Source organism: Pan troglodytes, chromosome 6, assembly GCF_028858775.2.
Source record: "Pan troglodytes isolate AG18354 chromosome 6, NHGRI_mPanTro3-v2.0_pri, whole genome shotgun sequence".
In the NCBI taxonomy this organism is placed as follows: domain Eukaryota; kingdom Metazoa; phylum Chordata; class Mammalia; order Primates; family Hominidae; genus Pan; species Pan troglodytes.
Window position 1 is genome coordinate 9,768,745 of NC_072404.2, and position 22,131 is coordinate 9,790,875.

Genomic DNA, 22,131 nt, shown 5'->3' on the forward strand with positions numbered 1-22,131 from the left:
AAAAGAAAAAGATAAGCTTAAAGATAAAAGTTATAATAGATGGAAACTTTAATATTTTTATCTTTATGTACCTTTTTATTTTCAATACTCTTGAAATAATGCCGTAAATAATTTCGAGAATTCATGGATATTTTATAAGGATAATTCTGAGAAACAATAGGCATATTTGAAATTACTATGGTAAAAATCAGATGTCAAAGAAAAAGTTATATATTCAGTTTTTAAATTGTACTATTAAATGTGTAACTTCATGTGTAGTAAATATTCATATTTAATTTTAGCTGCCAGTGTAACATATACTAAAATAAAATGGAACAATTTCTATGGTTCTATAAAAGAATCTATAAAGTAGTCATAAATAATTATAATAAAACTCTATTGAAATATTTTTATGAGACTAAAAATTGAAAACTTCCTAATAGGGAAATTTTCATAAATGAGACATGAAGTAAGTTAGTCATAGAGACCTCAAACAGTAATATATCCTATGGGAACCCTGAATAAACAATAACTTCTTAAGATAATTTTATATAATGTGTAAAAATCAAGAGTTTTTGAAAAAGCTCTGCAAAAGGTAGCAGGAAGAAAAAGGATTATTATAATGCTAAAATTCCTCATGAGAGATTACTCATTTTGCATGCTTATAATGTTACCAGAATACAGATTTTAGATGATCTGAATCTGAAAGTGCTGTAACTATTCCCTATAGAGTACCACAATTGTGGTGGGTAACACAACTCACTCTAGAGACCTAAGATGTTTCTCTTGTTTTTGAAATAAGAGCTTAGACTAAATGATATTTTGGTGCTCAGAATGCATCTTACCTTCTATGCCAAATTCACCAGCCAATGAATAGTTTACTCACATTCATATTTATTTTTCTTTCTTTTTTGAGACAGAGTCTTGCTCTGTCACCAGGCTGGGGTGCAGCGGCGCAATCTCAGCTCAGTTCAGCCTCCGCCTCCCAGGTTCAAGCGATTCTCCTGCCTCGGCCTCTGTAGTAGCTGGGACTACAGGCGTGTGCCACCACGCCGAACTAATTTTTGTATTTTCAGTAGAGACGAGGTTTCACCATGTTGGCCAGGATGGTCTCGATCTCTTGACATCACAATCTGTCCACCTCGCCCTCCTGAAGTGCTGGGATCACAGATGTGAGCCACTGCGCTCAGCCCATACTTTTTTAAACAAATTTTACCACCCTCATCCACCTCTTTAACTGGCAAAAAGAATACGGAATTATAAGTGAAGGATACCATAAAACACCCATTTCAAATAAAAGTTCCTTGAATGAATGGAAGTTGTGTCTTTCTTGTTTTTATTCTTTTTTAAAAATTAAGTAGTATAATGAGAGTCTTTCTATGGCATGATTGGATGAGTATTAATCTGTATGTGAAAACACCTAGTCCCTTCTCTGCTGTTAAGTTGCTGTGTTACCTAGGACAAGCAACTTAACTTCTGTGAGCCTCAGTGGTGCAGAGAAAGGGCAGGTGCATTAAATGAGTCTCAGAGATGCCTTTCCCACTAGAATCAGGATGAATGAGAAGGTCTTGGTCACGATCAAGAAGACTGTTTACTCATCCTTTGCACTTCTAAGACATGGGGAGATAGTACAGGTGAAAAAGACGTGGCCTGGAGTTAATAATGATGGGAGAAGTTAAGTTGAAGGGGAGCAGCACTGTGCCCATTGGCGACTTTCCTTCTATGCACCAGTGTAGATATCCATACACAAAGCCTCTGATGAGGCTCCCCTGAGGTGGAGAAAACCACAACTAATTCACTTGCCCTGGGTCCGGGTTGTGGTGGTCCAGCCTTCTAATTGAAGGGATTCCTTCTAACTGGTCTTGTTATGCATTCTCAGAGGAGGAACCTCTGAGTTGTAATGAACTCTGGATGTCTATGTTCCAGAACATTGTCTTCTTCACAGTCAAGTGCTGGCGCAGATGTGGAGCACCCGGTAGGCTCAGACACTGGGGCTGCAGTGTGCCAGCTGGATCAGAAGAGGCTCTCTCTGGCATTGTCGTATTCTTAAAGTCAGCCTGTGTATTGTTTTTGTCCTTCCAGCTCTTCTTTTAAACTCTAGGCATTCCTTTATAGTTGGCCTAATTAATTGTCTTACAAGTAAGAAGTTCCCTGGAGTAGCTTTGACACTGTCCTCTTCTTTTCTGAAACAGAGCCATCACATTGGAGAATCAGCTGGTGATCCTTGCCACTACCACCAGTGATGCCGGGGCATACTACGTGCAGGCCGTGAATGAGAAAAATGGAGAAAACAAGACAAGCCCATTCATTCATTTGAGCATAGCAAGTGAGTTTTGAAATCCCAAAGGGTAATTCTGCAAGCAATAAAATCTTGCTTTAATCAATAACCACTGTCTGACGGGACATTTTGCCATAAATTTTATCTCTCTAGTGTAGTAGTTATGGTTTAATATTGATCCAGTGCCAATAGTTTGGAGAGCTTTAGGGCTCTTGCTTTCTTCAAAATGATATGCGGAAAAATGTGAATCTAAGTGGTACTTCTGAATGCCAGATCTTTTTTGGGAATTAAAAAAAAAGTATTTGCTTTTTATACACAGTCAATGCATATTGTTCCTAACAACAAGAAACTTTCAATTTAAATGAATTGTATCCATGAACCTAAATCAGGACTAGATTAGGTATAGATTATATTCTTTTAATCTAACAAGAAAATCTTTGAGAAATTCTACATATTAAGTTGTACCAAAATTAGCAGTATTTAAGCATAATCAGTTGATCATTTTTTCCACCTAATTTAACTGAAAGCCTGATTCTTGAAGACAATGCACACAAATCATCGGTATTTGTCAATTTTATTTGAGGGGACTTTAGTTTGAGTAAACTTAGTTTTACATGTTTGGACTTTAAATTCTACCAGCAAGAGTTAATTGCTAAAGAAGGGAAAATCACCCAAAGCAGGAACTCTGAACTAAACTAGATTCAGACATCCATATCAGAAGGCTTGTCATCAGATGTTTGCAGCATGAAGCTTCATGGTATGAAATGAAATTGTCATGCGGTTGAGAAAATAGGGTTGAAACTAGTCATGGCGGATGGTAAATTTCAAAATATTATTATCATATCATATGAGTGAATTATATTGATTTGTTTGTATAGTAGTGGATTTTATCTTTTTAAAAATTGTCTTGAAGGAATCGTTTCACCTGCAAGTGGTTTGAAAAGTATGTGGGGCTAGGCGTGGTAGCTCACACCTGTGATCCCAGCAATTTGGGAGGCCAAGGCAGGCAGATTACTTGAGGTCAAGAGTTCGAGACCAGCCTGGTCAACATGGTGAAACCCTGACTCTACAAAAAATGCAAAATTAGCAGACATGGTGGTGTGCACCTGTAATTCCAGCTACAGGGGAGGCTGAGGCAGGAGAGTCACTTGCAACTAGGAGGTGGAGGTTGCAGTGAGCTGAGATCATGCCATTACACTCCAGCCTGGGCAAAAAGAATGAAACTCCGTCTCAAAAAGAAAAAAAAAATGAAAAGAAAAGTATGTGGGATGGAGTGATAGTATTTGCCTCACATGGCCCTCGAGGGGTACAATTGCCTTAGGCCCAGTAGAATTTCCTGGGTGAATCTTTGTAGCAAACTCTGGGTGCAGGTGTCTGTGGGAGTTAACTGAGTGGGGTCTCAGATGCCTGCCTAATTGGTCGCAAGTGGCCATGATGTGCTGTCATCCTGCCTTGAGCTCCTTAATTTGAGGAATTGAATCTTGCTCTGCAGAACGTAGACTTGGCACAGATTTAGGATGAGTGGGGTCTTTGCGATGCCTTGGAGAATGATGCACGTGGATTAGGGGTGGGGTTCACAAAACCCAGTGCATGCTGTACTATGATGTAAAGGAGGGTCTGCATTGAGAATTACAGTAGAAATGAGGATGATTTATTAAGATTTTTTCCAAGGGTTATGATAAAGAATGGAAATTGTATTATCAAATCGATTGTTATTATTTTAATGATTCCAAACTTTACAAGTAGAGCCATTTATCTTGTTTAGCAAATATGAATCTGTACTCAATTGTAATATAACTACCAGGATAATAATGAGTCAAAGGGGGTGAAATTCTGCATCAGAAACAAGGAAATTGGCCTTCCTCTATTAGAAGAATTATTCCACAGAAACTGGTTAACATCACAAAGTTATAAAACAGTCCTTACCTAGTACTTGCCTACCTCCCTACTCTGTAAGGGCCAGCAGAAAATAAAGCGAGTACAGTGAATTTGCAAACTGCTGTACTAACGTAATACCATGGTGTTAGATAATTGGAATATGTAAATTTTTTTCAGTAATTTCAGTTTCTACCCTGACCGAAAAGTATATTGAAAGCTGCTCATAAATATTATAATTAACTGGCTTGCATTTTGTTCCTTTGTATGTATTTTTTAACTTTTCATTGGCACCAGGTAAAAATGTGTAAAAAGTGAGATACAAGGCAGTTGATGATACGGACTTATTTTAAATCTTAGGACAAAACCTACATTTTGTTCCTTTATGAATTCTTTTCTTTTTATGAGGGCCAGGTAAAATGGGAGAAGTAAGGAGATTGAGGAAACTGCCTTATTTTAATTCTTAGGAGAACCTTCCTGGTGACAAACGGGATTTAGCTAAATGTTAAATGGCAACCAATTATGCTTTTTTGTTTGTTCGTTTGTTTGTTTTTTTGCTAAAAGTTTTATTTTGAAAACCTCTAAAAGTCAGAAGTCTTGATTAATCTGCAGAATCCCCTAGAATTGTTTTAATTGTGCTTCTTTCTGGCATGCAGTGAGGGCTCTAAGCAGTGAACACTGCAGTTCAGGACCTGGCCACCCTGCTCCTGGTAAGGGTGTGAAGTATTGAAGGATGCGTCTCTTCACCAGATTTATTATGAAATTAGATATTCTCAAGACCTATTGATACTGGGAGTAAGATAGAGTGTGTTCTGCAGACTTAGATATCTTTTTCTTCTGATGTAGGCTTTTGTGGAAACACCACACAAGATTGAGGAAAATTTGTAAAAACTTTCCAGCCAGCGTTTCTGAAAAATCAAAAGATATTACAGCCAATTATCATTTAATGAAGATACATTTTTCCTTGCTGTCGGGAGAATAAAGCAGGGAACCTTTATGTAGTGAACACCGTAGGGATGATCGGGTACTGGTAATTAACTTCCTGGTGGATTGTGCTGTAATTAGTTTAAAATCGGAGTGTCATGCAGCCCCGCCTCTTGTTTGCTGTTGTGGTAATAATCCGTTCCTTCCTTGAGGACAGCACCGTGTTAGAGTGGAGCGGCAACCAGGCCTAGCCCTGTCTCAAAACATCTAAATAAGTGATGCGCTGTCACCCAGCTAACAGGAGGAAATAATACATTTCCATCAACAACCTTGTACTTGAGAGTTCAAAAACGTCACCCCTTTTCCATTGCTAGATACTGTGGCTACACCTGAAGCTTATGGGAAGCAAAAGATAAAGAGGTTTTAGATTTAAATATTTTTTTTAAAGAAAGCATGACTGTTAGAACTGAGATGCAGTCCCATAATGGTACTGCCTGCTGTTTAGTGCATATTTAGTAGATGGCATTATTATCTCTCAACATTTCTCCCCTTTTGCGTGGTTAAGAAGATAAATTCCAGCATGTTCTGAACCGATACTCCTGTAGGGAAGGAGAGGATTTCCCTGAACTCTCCACCCTGCTGCCCTGGTGAGAGCTTGCTGCCATCCCAGGGGTGGATCCACTTTGAAGTTTTAATGTGATGTGAAGCCAGCAGATGTTAAGGACATAGGTGGGACTGTTGAAGCATCCTGCATGAATTTTTCATGGCCAGCTCCCACTGCTCAGGTGCACACCAGAAAAAGAAGGGTTTGGGCCTGCCTGAGAGTAGATGTGTCTGTTCCGAGGTCAGACCCGGGAAAGCTTTATGAACCTGTCAACCTATTTTTGGCTTTTGCTTTGAAGATTTTACATTGAGTTAACCTTTGTGGAACAGAACTTCTGAACTGAATTACTATGTGAATAAGAGTTTCTTCCTTTAATAAAAAAAAAAAAGCCACAGTTAGGCGATGAGACGAATTCTATACAGTGGTTAATCAGTCATTGTTTATACGCCATTGTACATGCCTTAGACATACCATGAGTTCTGATCCAATATTCAAAATGTCCAATGTAATGAGATTCTCTACTAGGGATGAAGCTTGGATTAAAAAGAAATGACTGCCTCTCTCCTTCCTGTTTTTTTCACCTCTTTCATTTTAATGTCTCCTCTTCAAACAACATTTGCAGATAGGGTATCATTTCAGCTGATCCTCCTTCAGGCTGACAAACCCTTGCTTTTAATTCTGAAGACCACTTAACATTCTTTTGTCCTCTATAATGCTAATTTAACTGCAGACTCATGTAGGGTTAGTAGTTGAAAGTGGATTCCTGAGAATGTCCATGAACAGTCATTTGAGAGGACTGCCCTGTAAAACATGGCTTTTGTGTGCCCAGGTACAACTCTCTCCTATTTTCCTTGCACCGTTAACATTAAAGGGAGAGAGGGGAACAGGCAGACGCCTTCCAGATGGCCTCTGACTTGGCTCGGGTTCCTAAAACAATAGGAACTGTTTGAAATATTACTAAAAACCAATCTGGGGCCTAGCCCCACATCACAGATGAGCAATTTAGAACCAAGCATAGTTTTATAGATTGTATGACACTTTACTGCCAGAATTTTTCAGAAACATAAATAAGAAGTCTATTTTATAGTCAAGTCATGAGTTTAATCATTTAGCCATGCATCGAGCCTGCTGTATGGAGTGAAGCGTGAGGCATGCTCTGCCCTGGCCTCCTGAACTGGTGTTGGACAGAACTAAGTCTAGGCCATGGTCCCTAATGCTTTTCCGTAAACACACCATCAGGAAACAAGCCTTGAGCATTTACTCCTTATGCATGAACACCTAGTTACTTATCAATTCTAAGCATTAACCATCAGACAGAAGAGAGGACAGGAATCGGCAGTGCTAATCACGAAGGTTCCGTTCCGTCTTTACTTGACGTCTCATGGCGCAATATGCACTTTGTTAATGGAAATCCATATTTTACTTGATTTTCTTGATACAATCTAGTTTTTTGGAAAAATTCTTATGACATCTGGTTATAGATAATTGTTTCTTCTTGGCGACGTGGCTTCTGCTAACGACACAAGTGTTCCTGCTGCCGTTTGTTGCCATCTGATTGTGCTGGTGTTGTGAGTGACTCAGATCTGTGGTTTCTTCCCAGAAATGCCGTCGCCTTCAGTTGTCCACTTTGTGAGAGTTAGTTTAGATAAAACGAAATACACAAATACATAAATCCACCTCTCCGGGCAAAGGTGAAACTGCATCCCATGCCTATGAGGGCATCCTGTCCACTTCTCTGACAATGAGAATTTTCAGACCCTTCCTTGGGATAGCTTGCGTACAGAGTGTCACCTGGGGCCACCCGACCAACAGACTCAACCTGCATAATAAATAACATTGAAACTTAGTTTCCTTCTTGGGCTTTCGGTGAGAAAACATAAGTTAAAATACCAGGTCTAATATTTCGTTTCTGTGCCCCAAATGGATGGATTGGGGAATGAGTTTTAGAAGAGAAGTGTAGCTGGTGGCTCCCAGCAAGACTTCCCTCACCACAACAAAGACCATCATTCTCTCCTCACCCCACAAGGCAAAACCGGATTGTTTCTGTTGCCCACTCATGCCTCCTTCACCATATCCCCATCTCTTCCCATCCCAAGGTGTCCTCTTTTCCCCTGTGTGATTTATTTCAACCTGATTTCACTGTTGTTAAATCTTAGGAAATCTAATCTGTCTTAAATCTTAGGTTAAGCTATGATCATTTGCCCTCAAAGTTTGAACACATTTGGGGTAGCTCAATACGCCCAGTTTCCCAAAGCAGCAGTCACTGGTCTGAGTATCACTCAGGATATATATAGATTTCCAAGGCGTAGACAGGAATGTAAAATTTCCAAAGAACCTATTTTCAGTCCTTTCATATTCACATTATAAAACTGGATCTGAGGATGCCTGAGGTCAAATTTCGCAACTGCTCCTTTCTTTCCGAACGAGATGGAAGGCTCGTGTCTTACTCATCCTGAATCTTTAACACGGGCAATTATCTGAGGGTGTAAATGCCCAGGTGCCAAACAAAGGGAGAATTCTAAATATCAGGGGCAGAATTGAGAAAGTGAAAGACTCTGATAACTGAGAAATAAATGATTTTATAAATCAGGTGTTTTCAATCTTTTGCTGTCTCCAAAACGAGGTGGGACCTACCTGTGTTGTCAGCTGACACTTCATTACAAATAACTTGATAATTGCTAACTGTAACACAGTCCACTTGTTCTCAGGACGGAAGAGATTTCTAGCCCCTTTGCAGGTGCAGGGCCATGTCAGTGGAATAAAGTGTCACTTTCAGGCCATGTGTTTAAGAGCCAATGTGTTACCTTCATGCTCTCCCTCCCCTTTGGGGACAACCATGGCCAGGCCACATGTTGAGCCACAAGATGGAAGCTGTCTGGATATTTGAATCAGTACAGGGGAAGAATAGCCCGGGAGGGCCACCCAAGCAGAACTGGACTCGTTATGAGTAAGAAACAAACCTTGGTATGATAAGCACTGAGATTTCAGCATTTATTTGTTATTAGAACAAAGCACGTCTGTCCTAACTAATAAATTACTGTATGACAACAGGGCGCATTGCCTCACGCCTGTAATCCCAGCACTTTGGGAGGCCAAGGTGGGCGGATCACCTGAGGTCAGGAGTTTGAGACCAGCCTAACCAATATGGAAACTCCATCTCTATTAAAAATACAAAAATTATAACTGGGTGTGCTGGTGGGCTCCTGTAATCCCAGCTACTCAGGAGGCTGAGGCAGAAAAATGAATTGAACCTGGGAAGTGAAGGCTGCAGTGAGCCGAGATCACTCCACTGCACTCCAACCAAGGCGACGGAGCAAGACTCTCAAAAAAACAAAAATAATAATAATAAATAAATAAATTACTATATGACTTTTGGCATATAACTTAGAAGGAATTTAAAGAATTGAGAGATATTCTATAACAAAATTTCTTCCATTTTCGTCTATTGCTTTATATGAACGAAATTTTATCTATGAAAAAGAAAAGATTAGAATTAAACTTTATTCCTCATGTCATTGAGAGATGCATTTCTAGTTTTTTAAAATATAAAACCTATTCATCAAAATTTGTAATACTTTAAAAAATTAATTGAATGTCAATAATAATTGTAACAATAACTCAATCCAAGAGAAGGTTTGTTTTGTTTTGGTTTGCCCCCGAGTCATATGGTTAAAAATATTTTTTTAAGAATTTTTTGTTCTATTTTTTTTTTTTTTATTTGGACACAAGGACTCTGTCACATGGACTGGAGTGCAGTAGTAAGATCATGGCTCACTGCAGCCTCTAACTTCTGGGCTCAAGCAGTCTTGCTGCCTCAGCCTTTTGAGTAGCTGGGACTACAGGCATGAACCACCATACCTGGCTAATTTTTTCATTTCTTTTTTTTTGTAGAGACAGTCTGGCTATGTTACCCAGGCTGGTCTCAAACTTCTGGCCTCAAATAATCCTCCCACCTTGGCCTCCCAAACCACTGGGATTACAGGTGTGAGCTACTGAACCCCACCAAGATTGAAATTTATACGCATAGTTTTTTCAGAGGCTGTGATATGGTGATTAATACAATTCTTTGAATCATGTGTTTTTTAAATGGGTGATGCTGTGTATCAAATCTTTAGACCTGCTTATCAAATATTTAGATTCCTTTGAATACATATAGATGTGCTGCAGTAGTTTTATTAAAATATACCGAAATAGTAAAACATTAAAATATACCAGAAATTATGTTCTTTTTAGTCCTTCAAGTTTATGATGAAAAAATGGTAGATGTCAGCTTAAAATGTAAGAAAGATACACAGTTTTACAAAATTGTTTTAGGTGATCTAGGAACAACAACTGTTTGAAGCTATATGCAGATGTGATTATAAATCACACATGAGAGTACTGTTGATGACCCTCTAAGGGCATACAGAGAGGAGAAGGCCATAGCATGTCTTGAGACCTGACAAATATCGTCATGTATATTTTCCTTCTTAGATTCCACGACAGCCCTGTGAGTTGACAATCAACTCTGTTTCAAAGCTGAGGACACTGAGGCTCTAAGAGGTTAGATTATTGACCCGGATCCCAAGAATAGTCAATGGGAAGTTTGAGGATTCAAGCCAAAGTTTATTTGCCCCCTCCCAAAACCCTCGTTTCTCCTATGAAAGCAGAACAGCATATACCGTGGAGGCTGGGTGTGCTCTTGAGGTCAAAACGTGTCCAAGAGAGAAGCCCAAGGAGAAGGCAAAACTTGGGAGGCCATCCAGCAGGAAGGCTCTCTGCGAAGAGCTCTGTGTGTGCAGACCTCAGGGGAGCTTGGTTCTGTTTTAAAAAAGGAAGTCTTCTGTTCTGATATCAAAACCACTCCCGATCAACATTCATTCCAGAGAACAGCAGTGTGCTGTGGCTCAGCAGCTTTGAGGCTGGCACCCTTTTGCAACCCCAGTGAGGCACGTTTGGGCGGACAGCAAACACAGGTTTGGCTCAAGGGTGCAGTGGGAGATGCGCTGGAGTCAGTGCTTACTAATGGAGCATCAGAACAATAAGTCACAATTTCTGATAACAAAGTGGTTGTTTTGTTATCAGTAATGCCTTAGACAGCACATAGGATATAAAGTAAGACATGATCTGTCCCAGTGGATTTATATGACTGATGTGCGTGATTACACTCCCTAATTCCCAGATATTGACATCGAACTGTTGTGGCAGATTTTGCACAGTGAGTAAACTTCACCCAGGGAGTAAGGCGAGCACTTGGAGAATTAATTCACCAAGCAGAACTGACCAGTTGGATTCAGCAGAGGGACGATGAGTATTCATTTACTTCTCCCAGTTATGCTGCGATTATTGAAAGATACAAATTATTCAGTAGTGATTTGCCTAATCGGATTTTTTACAAACTCCTCCACATAGCTCATTGTTAGTAATTCCTCCAATCTACCTTCCCTTCTGTCCCCTTGTTAAATGTCTCAATTTAAATTATTATATTCAGATATTTAAGCATAAGAGTTCTTTAATTTTAGCAGTTTGGGGGCTAGAACTTAAAGTAACCCTAGTTTTGTTTTGTTTTGTTTTGTTTTGTTTTGTTTTGTTTTTGGAGACAGGGTCTTGCTCTGTCTCCCAGGCTGGAGTGCAGTGGCACAATCATGGCTCACCACAGTCTCAACCTCCTGGGCTCAAGCGATCCTCCCACCCCAGCCTCCTGATTAGCTGGGACTACAGGTGTACACCACCACACTTGGCTAATTTTTAAAAAATGTTTGTGGAGACAGGATCTGCCCATTGTTGCCCACGCTGGTCTTGAACTCTGGGGCTCAAGCAGTCCTCCTGTCTCCCTCCCAAAGTGCTGGGATTACAAGAGTGAGCCACTGCACCTGGCCTAACAATTTTTACCTTTGATTCTGGAACCTAATTTCTTAGACTTAGCCAGCAGCGAATGCCTGAATTCAGTTTATAGGGAATTGAAGATAATTTCATTGTAGAATCATATTATGTAAACATAACATTTCAGAGTATGTAATATATTGAGAGTGACCCAAGATTATAACTTATGCATTTTCTTTCTAGCTGTGATCACTCTAGATGTATAGTCATTGAAGTACTTTGTCTACTCTCCTTGTCTCTGTAATTGATATGAAAGTTAAGGAATTTTTGGAGGGCACAAACAAGGGGGATGGAAAATTGAATTTTTCCTGCAGTCATTTTACAATCTCTGACATACATCCATTACACAGCTTGTCTGGAAAAATCCTAAGCAAAGTAATGGTTATTGGCCGAGATGAGACCACATAGAACAAGTTGCTAGTTGTAAATGTACTTTTCTTAGAAAAACTGTATTTACTCAGTAGTTGAATACAGCGATGATTCTGGTGAATTTCCTGGGGTTCAGCTTTTAGTTACTTTCTAGACTAGATGGTTCTACTCGTACCTTCCCAGTATGATTTTTCCTTTTACGAATGAGTTCAGTATTCTGAAGCTGCTAATTAAGAAACACCTGTTTAATTTCCCTTCCTTCAGAATTCTTAAGGTTTTCAAAATCCAGATTGTGTGAGTTGCTAGGCTAAATTGTCTTTTCATATCTCCTCTTTCAGAAAAATGAAAATATATTATTTTCTGATTCAAAGGGAACATCTAGAGTGGTACCAACCTCTTCAATCATAACATGGTATTTTTGCTGAGTGTAGGCCTGATATCCTATGGTTTAACTTCAGTTTCCAATTTTAAGGACAGAAAGATGTGATTTGGTTCAAAGCATAATGAAGGCTTATTGTAGTAATAGTAAAAACAGCTGTTCATTGGATGTCTGCTGTATGCCCTGTATGTAAATATCGTATCTCATTAAAAAAAAATTAATCACCCGGGCATGTTGACTCATGCCCAGTGCTTTGGGAGGCTGAGGCAGGAGCATAGCTCGAGCCCAGGAGTTCAAGACCAGTCTGGGCAACACAGGGAGACTCTGTCTTTAACAACAAAAACAAAAAAAACCCTGCGAGGTGTGGTAGTGCATACCTGTGGTCCCAGCTGCTCAGAAGGGTGAGGTAGGAGGATCACTTGAGCCAGGGAGGTCAAGGCTGCAGTGAGCTGAGATCACACCACTGTACTCCAGCCTGGGCAACACAGCAAGACCCTGTCTCTTAAAATAATAATATAATAATCATAATAACCACCATTTAATCATCGTTTTTAATAAACAAGAGGCCATAAGGTCAGTATTATCCCCTTTTTGCAGATGAGGTAACAAATCAAAGCAACAAGTTACTTTCACTAATCTTATGCAGTTGATTACGTGGGTTAGTTTTGAACCCAGGTTTGTCTTTTCCCCAAAGAGACTTTCACCATTTTACTTATTGAGATGATTTATATTGCAGAACTGTTTTTGATTTTTAAAATCATGTTGTAATTTCTTAATCTGGCTGCTGCTTGTGGTGAATGCAGCCTAACAATTGGTCACCTTTTGATAACAGTTCGACTCCACCTTTACCACTTAGTCATAATGTTTTATTACTGTTCATTGTAAACGATGTTCTTTTGGCTCTTATAGAAGGCAATTACAGCAGGTAATTAAAATTGTAGATCTTTACAATGTGTTTGAGAATATTAAATCAAGCCCACAGAAAATCAGGTAAAGTGTCTGTTAAAGTGAAAGGCCACTTAACAATGCTGAAGACCATTAGCAAATCCAGAGTGCTATATTCCCTGCTTTTCCAAGAATACTTTGTATCTGAGATGTAAAGAAATGGAATTTATATCAGAAATAATAGGAACCAGAAATTTATCTGGAGATGTAGATTCTTTCTGTGTGTTCTAATTAGTGAGTTCTTCGCAATAGTTTCTCTCTCTGATTCTTTGTTATTTCAGGTAATTATTCTGCCTGCACCCCTTTACCTTTTATGATCTTGAAGAATACCCTGTTTAGCACAAAATTAGTTCCTTCAAATCTAGTATACCTCTATGTTTGGCTGAGAGGGTCTTAGGAAAGTATAAGAAAGCCTGTGACCTCTGCTTGTCAGTGTAAACTGTTATTTTGCCCAGGAATGACTAGCAAGTGTAGCTTTTTGAGACGGATACCAAAGATATTATTTTATGTATTTTAGAGCATCATAAAAATGTGAGCTGGGAATTCCCTAGCTCACCTCAGTATTAGGCCTGCATGACCATCTGGGAAGTGTGAAGGCTATAACGGTTTTGTGATTTTTCTAGGGAGGAAGATACAGATGTCAAAACTGGAAGTGCAGAACTCTAGAGAAGCTCTTAAAAGAATGAAGGCTTTTCCATTTTAGTTCCTAACTCGAACTTAAAGAGTAGGAGTCAGCGCTGACATAAGTCAGTAATGGCGAGCATCCGGCTGGCCCCGAGCGGTTGTTTGCTGTTTCACTGATGATGTATTTTGTTGAGGTGTGTCCCATCTGACATTAACGGCCATGTCTGGTATTAAATGCCCTTCTCTTTCTCCAACAGGATGTCACTCAGTGGTTCTATTAATTCAGACAGGGTTGAATTTCACAAAGGCTTGCTTTCATTTGGGAAAGTTTTCAGCACAAGTGTACTCCAGAATTCAAACTTCTTCCTTTCTAATCCTTAAAACATTGGGATGTAAAGAAATGGAATTTATATCAGATTTATATATGTCAGAGACTTATATCCTCATTAGTCAGAATGATGTAGGAATAGAAACCATATGCATAGGTTGCCCTTTGGTGATTGGTTCATTTCCGAAAGCTTAAGGAGTTTCATACTTCGTTAGCCTACTCAAGAAAACTTCACTTCTCTAGAACTGAGAAAATGCCACATGCAAAAATGGTACCATCATATTTGAAAATGTATGAAGCGAATAGGCAGTATTCTGAGTCTTTTGTTTCTTTGTTCATTTTACTTACAGTGTTTGTAAAAACCATGACAGCATGTTCTTGATGAAAATCTAGGAAGCAGTTCTACTTGAACCCTAGCCTGGCATTAGATTACCTGGATCCTATTCACCTCTTCAGTTTGCACTTGAAGGATGGATATTAAGCCATGTTGCCCCCACTGGCCTCCATTTTGATTGGCTAGCGACCCTGCCATGTTAATACATATTTTGAATATCATCTCAACCTGGAAGGATACTGAGGGATGCATAAAAGAGTAAACTTATTATAGAGGGAAACAGCTGGCATACTGGCATCAGCCTACACCATTTTCAGTGTCTATGTAGAAGAACCAAGGGAAGGGTTGAAGTATGATTTTCTTTGGCTTTTAGAGTCTCTGTCTCACTTCTGTCCCTAAGTGTATGATTCTCCCCAACTCTCTGCCCTTTAAACACTCAGACTACAGTTCTGCTATTCCGCTCAGAAAACGCTGAGCGTCTGATACTTATCAGGCATTACGCTTGATGCCGAGGACACTTGGTGAATACGACATGTGGTTCCTGCCTTCCCTGAGCTCACTTTTGCCAGGAGAGGCTGGCGCACCAGCAAATGACAGGAACACAGTGTGTTAAATGCCACACGAAAGGGAGTTGTGTAGAAGAAGCTTCCGAAGCACAGGCAAGGGAACGATGAATTCTACTTCCGATGCTGGAACAGCTTTGTTAGCAGAACTCTGAAAATCTTTTCTTTCACGTATGGTGGGATGCACCAGCAGTGAGATGATTAGGAAAAGGGGGCTTGGAGTAGAACAGCACTGTCTATGACCGGGAACTGCCATAACCACCATCCTTTCATTTGCTCCCTTGTTATAAATATCAGTGTCCCCCAGGAAGACTCTGCATTTAATACAACCCCATTCCAAGAGAATCCTTATTGATAATTGTTTTTCATCACCCACTAGAACGTAAGTTCCGCGAGGATAGGGATTTTTGCTTATTTCCGCAAGCCACAGGAAGAGTGCATGACGAGTAATAAGGGCTCAGTAAATACTTGTCCAGTGAGTGCATGGAAGCCTGTGAAGTCAGGCCTTTTTACCCTCCCTTTCCTGGTCCCCTCTCCGTCCCTGGCATCTGAGGATGCTGCTCACCGGCTTGTTCTTCCTGTAGCTCCTTTTCTTTTGGTGTTTATTGCTCCTTTTGGCTCTCCTCGTCCCAAGATGTGAGGATTCTCCAGCCTTTAGTCCTTTGGTGCAATGTTTTCCTTTGTTTTTCTGCCTCTTCTTTTTCTCCTTGGAGATCGCACTCAAGACTCTTGAGACTTAACATATCACAGTTGATCAAATGTTATCTCTAGGCCTGAATGCCAGCCTGGGCATTCAATCTTTGGTAAGTAGAAAGTAGGACAAGTGACTTGAAGGTCACTCTGACTCTAAAATTCTGATATCTTCTGATGTTTGAGCTTCTTTGTCTGACTTAGTAAGGTGCCCGAAGATAGAAGGCATGTCCACATGCATTTCCTCAATTATCGACTCATGTTTCTTCTGTTTTATGACTGCATTTGACCTGCTGGTTGCAGGCGTCCCTCTTTGTCTCAGTCTTACTCATCAAATTAATCATGCTGCTTCTGGATACAGTGGCTAAACTGTATTAAGTTGCCCTGTTGAACCTAATATCAGGGACACTGTGCCGTGAGATGGGATTTACTATGTTGTTGGACACTTTCACTTGGAAATTAAATTAACCTGCCTCCATATACTTTCTATCCCAAAGCTATTTTTTCTCCTAAGTTCCCTAGGAAGTCCTCTCACCCCCCTTCTATGTTTTCAGCTCTTACCTATCCTATCCTGAACTCTTAGCATAAGTCCCTGCTTCTGGAAGAATATTCATCTCTCTGTCCATCTGTCCATTCAGAAATGCGTTCATTAATTCATTGACTCAAGATGTATTTACTGAGTGTTCACTAAGCATCATAGGCATTGAGGATATCATGTTTGAAGCAGACTGGTTTCTACTCTCAGAGCTTTTGTTGGTGGAAGCAAAAGACAAACAAGCAATTTCAATATGGTTTGGGATGTTCTAAGTCAGGGAATAGTAATTTTCCCACACATCCTGAGTTTCTGCCACTTACATTTTCAAACCTTTGCCTGTTTTAAAGACAGGATTGATAAAGACAAAGTAAGGTCAAGACACACAAGATTGTAGGCTGAAGAAATGCTTCCTTGGAAAGACTTCACAGTAGCTCTTATTTATATGAGTATTGGTACAGGCTTATATAGAGAAAATATGGGAGATTTCTCAGAGATGGACTGTGTTATAAATAGAACAAATCAGTCAAATTACAGCTTTCAAGCCACAGGCCTCATTAGTCTCATGAGCAGGGCCCTTTGTGGGCAAACTGACTGAGCCACGTGGAGTAACACTCGTGTTCATGTTTTGCAAGCTCAACATGTCAAACTATAGTGTTAAAAATGAGTTGCTTTACAAATGAGCTATAAATATTAGTTCTGCATCTCCAAGCCATTCAATAAGCAATTGTGAAAAATGATATCCTTATAACTTATGTATAAGTCATGTATATAACTTATAAACATATACATAACTTCAATGTACGAGTGAGTAAAAAGTATGGCATTAGTCAGCTTGGGTTGCCGTACAAGATACCCATTCATTAATTCATTGACTCAAGATGTATTTACTGAGTGTTCACTAAGCATCATAGGCATTGAGGATATCATGATTGAGGCAGACTGGTTTCTACTCTCAGAGCTTTGGTTGGTGGAAACAAAAGACAAACAAGCACTTTCAGTATGGTTTGGGATGTTCCAAGGGAACATGTAGAAGCAACAGGCTAAGATTCAGAAACATTTCTCTCCAAATGGGAAGTTTTCTAACACAAACACCCAACTTAAGAACAAAGAGGCAACTTCTCATCCAAAAACATCTGCCCCTCACGTTGCTTTCAATATGCAATACCTTAAAATTCCACAATGAGTATTTTCCTAAAACAAAGAATAGAGCCTCCACAGGAAAACTCAAGTCTCTTCCTCAGGAGACTGGGTGACTTAAACAACAGACGTTCATTTTCTCAGTTCTGAAAACTGGAAATCCAAGATGAAACCAGCTTTGCCAGCCAGGTTGGTGTCTCGTTGGGGCCTCCCTTCCTGGCTCTTAGAGAGCCACGTTTCCACTGGTCCTCACGTGGCCTCTCTGGGCATTGGGGGTGCAGGAAGGGAGGCGAGCTTTAGAGAGCTCTGGTGTCTCTTCCGCTTCTTACAAGGACCCCTGTCCTGTTGGGTTAGAGACACCGTATGACCTCATTTAACCTGAGTCACTTCCTTAAGGGCCCTGTCTTCAAATACAGTCACAATACAGGTTAGGGCTTTAACATAGTAATTTTTTTACAGCTCACTCCATAACAACTTACACATCTCTTCTTCCTGTTGCGTTTTCTTTCCTAAAGTACCCTATTTCTCTAGATCAGAAGTCCCGACTAGACATTTGTGGCCTGGATTTGCTCCTTGTGTTTTATTTAGCCCACACAGTATCTTAAAAATACATGAGCCAATATTTAACAGCTGGGAGAACATTTTCCAGCTTCTCTTAAAATGTGTGGCCATGCTAGGACCCCTTTCCCCAGTTTAAACAGTCTGTGCATTCTCCTAAGGAAGAGACTTGAGTTTTCCTGTGGAGGGCTCTATTCTTTGTTTTGGGAAAATACTCACTGTGGAATCTTAAGGTATTGCATATTGAAAGCAACTCTAGGGGCAGATGTTTTTGGATGAGAGGTTGCCTCTCTGTTCTTGAGGTAAGTTGGGTGTTTGTGTTAGAAAACTTCCCATTTGGAGAGAAATGTTTCTGAATCTTGGCCTGTTGCTTCTACATTAGCTGGCTCTGGAAGCATTTGAGGTATGACCCATGATCCAATAGGAGTTGCTCTGATGATGGAAATGTTCTCTGTTTTTACATGGAGCTATTGAATACTTGAAATGTTACCGTTGTGACTGAGGAAGTGAATTTATAATTTAATTTAAACTATTTTTAATTTTAGTAACCTCATGTGGCTGGATGCTACTGTATTGAGCAGGACAGTTTTATAAAAATGCATAGCATTTTGCATGCAAAAGGGATTCCTAGTCAAACTGGCCGCACGACCCATCATTGAGCTTTATTTGCTCCTGGAGTGACCTAACAGTGGTAAGAGCTTGTCCTGACCAGGAAGACTTGGACTCCCAGGTCCCCTTGAGAGCCCTTGCACATATGAGCAGGATACCTCCCTGTATTTCGTATACCGAAGATCCGTGGCTGGGGAGCCCTGTGTGCTGGGAGACACTCCCTTAGCAAGTATAGCCGCTTAGTCATTTGCTGGGCTGTTGCATTGCATGCATTCGTGGTCTATAGTAGTCTGTATTAATGAGACCCCGAAGAGATGGTTGGTACATAGCCTGCATGGCTGTACACAGCAATCCGGATTAATTCATCAGTTATTACAGGATATCTCCTGTGCAGCAAGCCTAGTGCCAGGCATGGAAGTTAGGGAAGTCAAGGGTGAGATGGTCATCTAAATGGGTGACTAAAGCGAAAGTACCTGAGCCACGGTTGAGAGAAGCACAGTTTGCTCTGGAAAACCCAGCATGGGGCACCCAGACACATCAGTGGGAATTGGAAGGTTTCCCCTGAGAGACGATGTTTAACTGAGACCTAAAGGTTGAGTAAGAGGCAGTCAGCTGAGGCATTGGGAAGAGGTCATCCTGGCAAAGGGGACCACAAGGCTGGAGTCAGCCGGCGCCTCTCTGTTCACAGACTTGCAGCTCACCTGCTACCTTAGATAGAAACAAAGCCCTGCTTGACAGAGGCTGCAAACAGAACTGTCTATGACAGGCCTCTGGAAGTTCAGGGTTCCACATGAACACTGATGGTCCGGTGTTGCCAGCCCCCGTTCCTGAACACAGCGATCTGAGGGAGCTGATGGGATGCTGCTCTCGACTGGGGCATCACCTCATCCTGCTCAGGTCTCAGCGGTTCCAAGCTGTGTCCCTCACCAGGAGACCATGCAGTGGGTGTTGATCAAAATGTTTGCACTCTTGTCTTTCTTATAGTAGAGAAATCCTTTAATATAACCAAGTCTCTATCAAAAACAGGGAAATATAAGTTAGACAATGAAGGAGGAGAGTGTCTGTGACTGCCCCATCAAGTTATTGATGTTACCTATCTGCTCGGGCCGTGAAGGCATTAGTTTGGGCAGAGGCACGTCCTGTCTGCTCCCTACTAATAGATGGTGTTCATCTAGAGCAGGGATCTTCACATCAGGCCCCAGTGACTCCAGGGGATATTCAGCAGTGGATGGTTCTCAGGGAATCCACATCCTCCATTTCCATGTGTACTCTTTCCCCGGATTGATCCGCCTGAGAACACGCCTGGGGTCTTCCCTCTCAGCTCTCCTTTCACGCTTGCTTTTCTCCCTCCTTGCAAGGGAAAGGCATTCCTCCCAGCAAACCCTCCTCTTCCTTGTTGCATGGCTCTGGCCTGTAGAACCCTTTGCTTTCCAGACAGAGGAGAATTTCAAACATTAGGGTCGGTATTGAGAAAGTGGATGGCTTTCATAAGTGGGTAAGAAATCCCCTTTCAAGCCAGAGAGCTTACAATTCTTGGTTTTCAACAGAATTGAAGGTGAACCCAATCAAGTTGTCAGCCAATAGATCGTTAAAAATAATGTTTGATGATAAATCACTGAGTGACGATGGGCATAACAGAATGCTGTCGAGGAATTGGGTGAAATTGTTAAAACTCCTTCCTTCCCATCTGTTTATTTATGAAGATAAGTTTTCTCCGTGCATACATTTATAAAAACAAAAAAATAGAAATAAAATTGATGCTGAACACTTTTTCAATTTACCTAGAAGTAATATCCATCCCTGAATATATGAACTAATTAAAAAAAGAACATTCCCATTTATCTCATTGAGATGTATTTCCAGTAAATTTTACTTTTCTTATTCAATAATTATTTGTCACAATGTATAATGATGTGTGATGGTTTGATTAATTGTGAATAGCAATTATGATGGATAATCAAGCCAGTTTTTTTAACATTTAGTTTTAGAGTCACAGGAGATTTTGAAAATTATTGTAATATCTGTCTTTTTGCTATAAAGAAGTGCAGTACAGTGATAAAGCTTTCAAGCTTAATATATATTACCTCAAATAAAACTCTGAATTTAACGAGAAGAAGGAATGATGTAAAATTTGCAGTTGTTAAAAAGGAGATTTTTAAATGGTCATTGGTAGGTATCAAATCACAGTGGTCTCTGGGTCCCTCCGTATAATAGAAAAGAGTGACCTAAAATTTTACAGTACACTAGAAATTAAAACACTTAAATGTAAACTTAAAATATGTGAGAGGGACATCATTTTTCAAAATTTTTATGGAGTACCTGGGCAAAAATATCTGAAGGCCATGTTCAGTGAAAGTGGTAATAAGACGCATATGCGTCGTTTAAAACCGAAAGTTGAAACAGAGTGGGAGGAGCGGAAGAGGAGGGGGAGAAGAGAACATGTTGGGCCAGTATATTTAACAATAATCATCAAGAAATAGGAAAAGACAAAACAAAAATATTTTAAATATCTAACACTGTTTTTTCTAATGCTACATGCCCATGAAAATCACCTGGGCTGGGTCAGGACTTTGTTTTAGTCCTCAGGTGATTTTAATACACAGCCAGGGTTGTGAATTATCGGACTAAACTCACAGAGTGGTCCTTGGACTAGTACTATCAGCATCATCCTGGGAACTTGTTAGAAATGCAGAATTTGGGGCTCCGTCTCAGCCCTCCTGAATCAAATCCTGCATCTTAACAAGATATTTAGGTGATTCATATGCACGTTAAAGTTTTAAAAAACCAAGATTTCTAACAAGCTCCCAGGTGATGCTGATACTGCGGTTCACGGACAACTCTGGTCACGGACTACGCTGGGTAGCAGAGTTCTCGAGTTGTGCTACTCAGAAGGTTTATGGCAGAGCTACTCGCAGTATGATCCGAGAATCGCGAGCCTCGCCTGACTTGGATTCACATTAGACATGAAAAGTCTTAGGACCCATGCCAGACCTAGGGATCAGGACCTCTGGGAGTGGGGTCCAGGAATCTGTGTTTTATCAAGCTCTCCCTCACTAAAATTTGAGAAGGACCACCCTAGAGAGAATCCACATCGACTTCAGATGGCTCTGAGCCTCCAGTTAATTTAGGGAATGGCTGGGGATGTGTTATTACCAAGAGGCCCTGCTTCATGAGAGAGCTGCTGCATGTGATGAGCTCCCTCATCACAGCCTCACTTGTCTCCAATCCCAGGGATGCCCGTTTTGCAGTGGGTCCCAAATGTGTGACCAGTTTTACACAGGAGTGAGCTGACAGTGCCTTGCCTCTTTCCTTGTGCCACATGCATGTACAGCCCTTGGGCACTGCACCTACCTATGTATCGGGTGATCCAGAAGGCTGTTAGTGTTGAGGGGGGCCGAGACCCAGAGAGGGCTGTCAGGTGGATCCAAGGACAACTTCGCAGCTGTTTGCATTGTTTGATCCAGCAGAACGGATGGTGCTGCAGGCATCCTTTGGATAATGATTCTGTGTGAGTCAGTGCAAGCCCGGTTGGAGAGTT

The 22,131-nt window shown here is 40.6% G+C and overlaps 1 protein-coding gene across 4 annotated transcripts in view; it reads left to right on the plus strand.

The window, feature by feature from the left end:
• The window catches only part of SDK1 (sidekick cell adhesion molecule 1), a 961,868-nt gene that overhangs the window by 513,725 nt on the left and 426,012 nt on the right, over positions 1–22,131 (plus strand). For all 4 annotated transcript variants that reach the window (XM_054687368.2, XM_518946.7, XM_054687367.2 and 1 more), the window contains exon 5: positions 2,172–2,305. In XM_054687368.2, the coding sequence (XP_054543343.2) occupies positions 2,172–2,305 (134 nt within the window). The remainder of the gene's footprint in view (positions 1–2,171; positions 2,306–22,131) is intronic.